The 2,419-nt window shown below is 34.3% G+C and overlaps 1 protein-coding gene across 1 annotated transcript; it reads left to right on the top strand.

The window, feature by feature from the left end:
* The first annotated feature begins 86 nt into the window (after window positions 1-86).
* Window positions 87-1,538, top strand: LOC105264488 (uncharacterized). Its single transcript, XM_011301388.1, has 4 exons — window positions 87-119; window positions 882-1,049; window positions 1,161-1,398; window positions 1,519-1,538. The coding sequence occupies exons 1-4, from the start codon at window positions 87-89 to the stop codon at window positions 1,536-1,538; spliced, it is 459 nt and encodes a 152-aa protein (XP_011299690.1).
* Window positions 1,539-2,419: the final 881 nt, after the last annotated feature.

Here is a 2,419-nt window from a genome sequence, read left to right as displayed (position 1 = left end):
AAAATTTCTCAACCCTCACTTCCAAATTTACCTCAGTGTTCTAGTGTCCAGTGCCTCGTGTTTAAAAAAAAAAAAAAAATTTCAAAATGGCCGTGATCGCCGTGGTTTTTATCTCGTTGGTAAGTGGATGTTTTTAGTGTTTGTTGTAGTGTTTTTTCGCGTTTTTTTCTGTAGTGCTTCGCGTTTTTTTTTTGCAGTGGTTTTTCGGGGTTTGTTTTTCGTCGCGTTTTTTCTCTTTTTATAAATTTTTAAACCGTCTTTTTCTTTTTTAAAGAGTGGTTTTCTCGTGTTTTTTATAGTAGCTCGCGCTTTTTTCGTTTCTTTTGTCGCGTTTTTTCTTTTTTTATAAATTTTTAAACCGTCTTTTTCTTTTTTAAATAGTGGTTTTTTTCTCGTGGTTTTTTTTTCGGTGTTTTTTTGTAGTCGTTTTTTTCGGTGCTTTTTTTTCGTGTTTTTTCCGCGTTTTTATTTAGTGATTTTTTTTTGTAGTCGTTTTTTTCGGTGTTTTTTTTTTCGTGTTTTTTTGTAGTCGTTTTTTTTTATCGGCGTTTTCTTTTCTCGTTGTTTTTTTTTGCTTTTTATAGTGCGTTTTTTTTGTGTTTTTTTTTGTAGTCTTTTTTTTTTATCGGCGTTTTCTTTTCTCGTTGTTTTTTTTTGGCTTTTTATAGTGCGTTTTTTTAGTGTTTTTTTTTTGTAGTCGTTGTTGTTTGTCGTGTTTTTTCGGCGTTTTTTCGTGTTTTTTTTTTGCTTTTTTATAATGCGTTTTTTGTTGTTGTGTTTTTTTGTAGTCGGTTTTTTTTTCCGTTTTTTATATTGCGTTTTTTGTTGCTGTGTTTTTTTGTACTCGTTTTTCTGTATTAATTTTTTTCTTTTCTTTTCAGATGGTTGCCGTAAGGCGGGAGAGGGCATGCCTGAGAGCTGCCAACCTCTGGTTCCGTCGGGAGGACCCGGAAACAGAGACGTGGGACGCCGAGAATATTTTCGCCATCCGGGAGCTCCATGCCCGGTCGGAGGGCTGGCTGGAGCAAGAGGAGCGCCAGGCTTTCCTGGTAATTTTTTTTTTCGCCTTTCTCTCTCTCTCTCCCTCGCTCTCTCTCTCTCTCTCTTTATTCTTTTCCTCTTAAAATTAATATTAATTCGTTGTTTTTTTTTTGTTTCAGAGAGGAGGCCGGTGGGAGAGCGGAAGCCGTCCCAGCACCCTCAGAGCCCGCTGGATTCGCGCCCTGAGGGACCAGGCCCGGGAGTTCGCGGCCCAAGAGGAGGAGTGCGGGGTCATCTACGACCTCGAGGATCTTTGGGACCTGAAGATCCTCTTCGGCGACGCCCCTCTCCGCCCGACGAGCCCGAAAACTGGGACCTGGAGGAATGGGCCTAGGCCTCCAAGAAAAATTATTCATAGTTCTAAGAAAAAAAAAAAATGTTAAAAAAAAAAATGTTAAAAAAAAATTGTAAAAAAAAAATACTAGACTTAAGTTTTTAAATGTATTTTAGATTTAGTTTTATATTATGCATTTTTAGGAATAAGTTTTATTAATTAAGAAAAAAAAAGTTTAAAAAAAAAATGTATTCTAGATTTAAGATTTTAATGTATTTTTTATACTTACGGTTTCTTAATAAAAAAAAATTAAAATAAAAAACACTCCTCTTTTTCATCACCCTGTCCCTTAGTTAAAAAAAAGTTAAAAAAAAAAAAATAGAAAAAAAAAGAAGAAAAAAAGTTTAAAAAAAAATGTTAAAAAAAAAAAGTTAAAAAAAAAAATGTTCAAAAAAAAAGGTTAAAAAATCGTCAAAAATTGTCGTTTTTCGGGTTGGGTTTTTTCAATAAAAAAATCTTAAAAAAAAAATTGTTAAAAATGGACATTTTTTAAGTTAGGTTCTTTCAATAAAAAATTATAAAAAAAAAAAATCTCGCTCTCTCTTTCTCTCTCTCTCACTCCCTTATTTACCCCGCCCTCTAGTTTTAGAAAAGTGTTTTAAAAAAAAATGTATTTATAGGCTAAGGTTTAAATAAAAAAAAATTATATTAACAAAAATACGTCCATGTTTTTTACATTCATTTTTAAATCTATTTTAAGAAAGTTTTCGATGTTTTTCATAGCCATAAGGCAATGTTGTCGCTCCGGTGTCGTGGCGTCGTTTTGGGCCTGTCGCCCTTATAATCTTACTTTCCGCTTTCGTGATGACGTCATGATACATTGTGCGCCGTATTCCTTTGTAGTTGATCTGGTAAGGTTCTGCTCTATCGACAACGAGGGCTCGAATCGAGTCATAATGTATCTGTTTACGCGTCTCATAGTTCAGACTAACCCCTTTTATCTTACTGATTTCGGCAATACTCCCATCAGGTTTTTTTACGCGATGAGTATAAAATTTAGGGCCTCCTGAGACAAAAGATGAAATGAAAGTCCCTTCACCGTAG

Source organism: Fopius arisanus, unplaced genomic scaffold (assembly GCF_000806365.1).
Source record: "Fopius arisanus strain USDA-PBARC FA_bdor unplaced genomic scaffold, ASM80636v1 scaffold00021, whole genome shotgun sequence".
Taxonomy (NCBI): Eukaryota; Metazoa; Arthropoda; class Insecta; order Hymenoptera; family Braconidae; genus Fopius; species Fopius arisanus.
This window is presented reverse-complemented; position numbering and strand designations above follow the sequence as displayed.

What these genes read in the sequence shown, in the direction of transcription:
- LOC105264488 (XM_011301388.1), top strand. Translation starts at nt 87, where the DNA reads ATGGCCGTGATCGCCGTGGTTTTTATCTCGTTG. An exon ending in CCGTGGTTTTTATCTCGTTG is followed by an intron (nt 120 to 881) that starts GTAAGTGGATGT and finishes TTTTCTTTTCAG; the next exon opens with ATGGTTGCCGTAAGGCGGGA. An exon ending in TCCAAGAAAAATTATTCATA is followed by an intron (nt 1,399 to 1,518) that starts GTTCTAAGAAAA and finishes ATGCATTTTTAG; the next exon opens with GAATAAGTTTTATTAATTAA.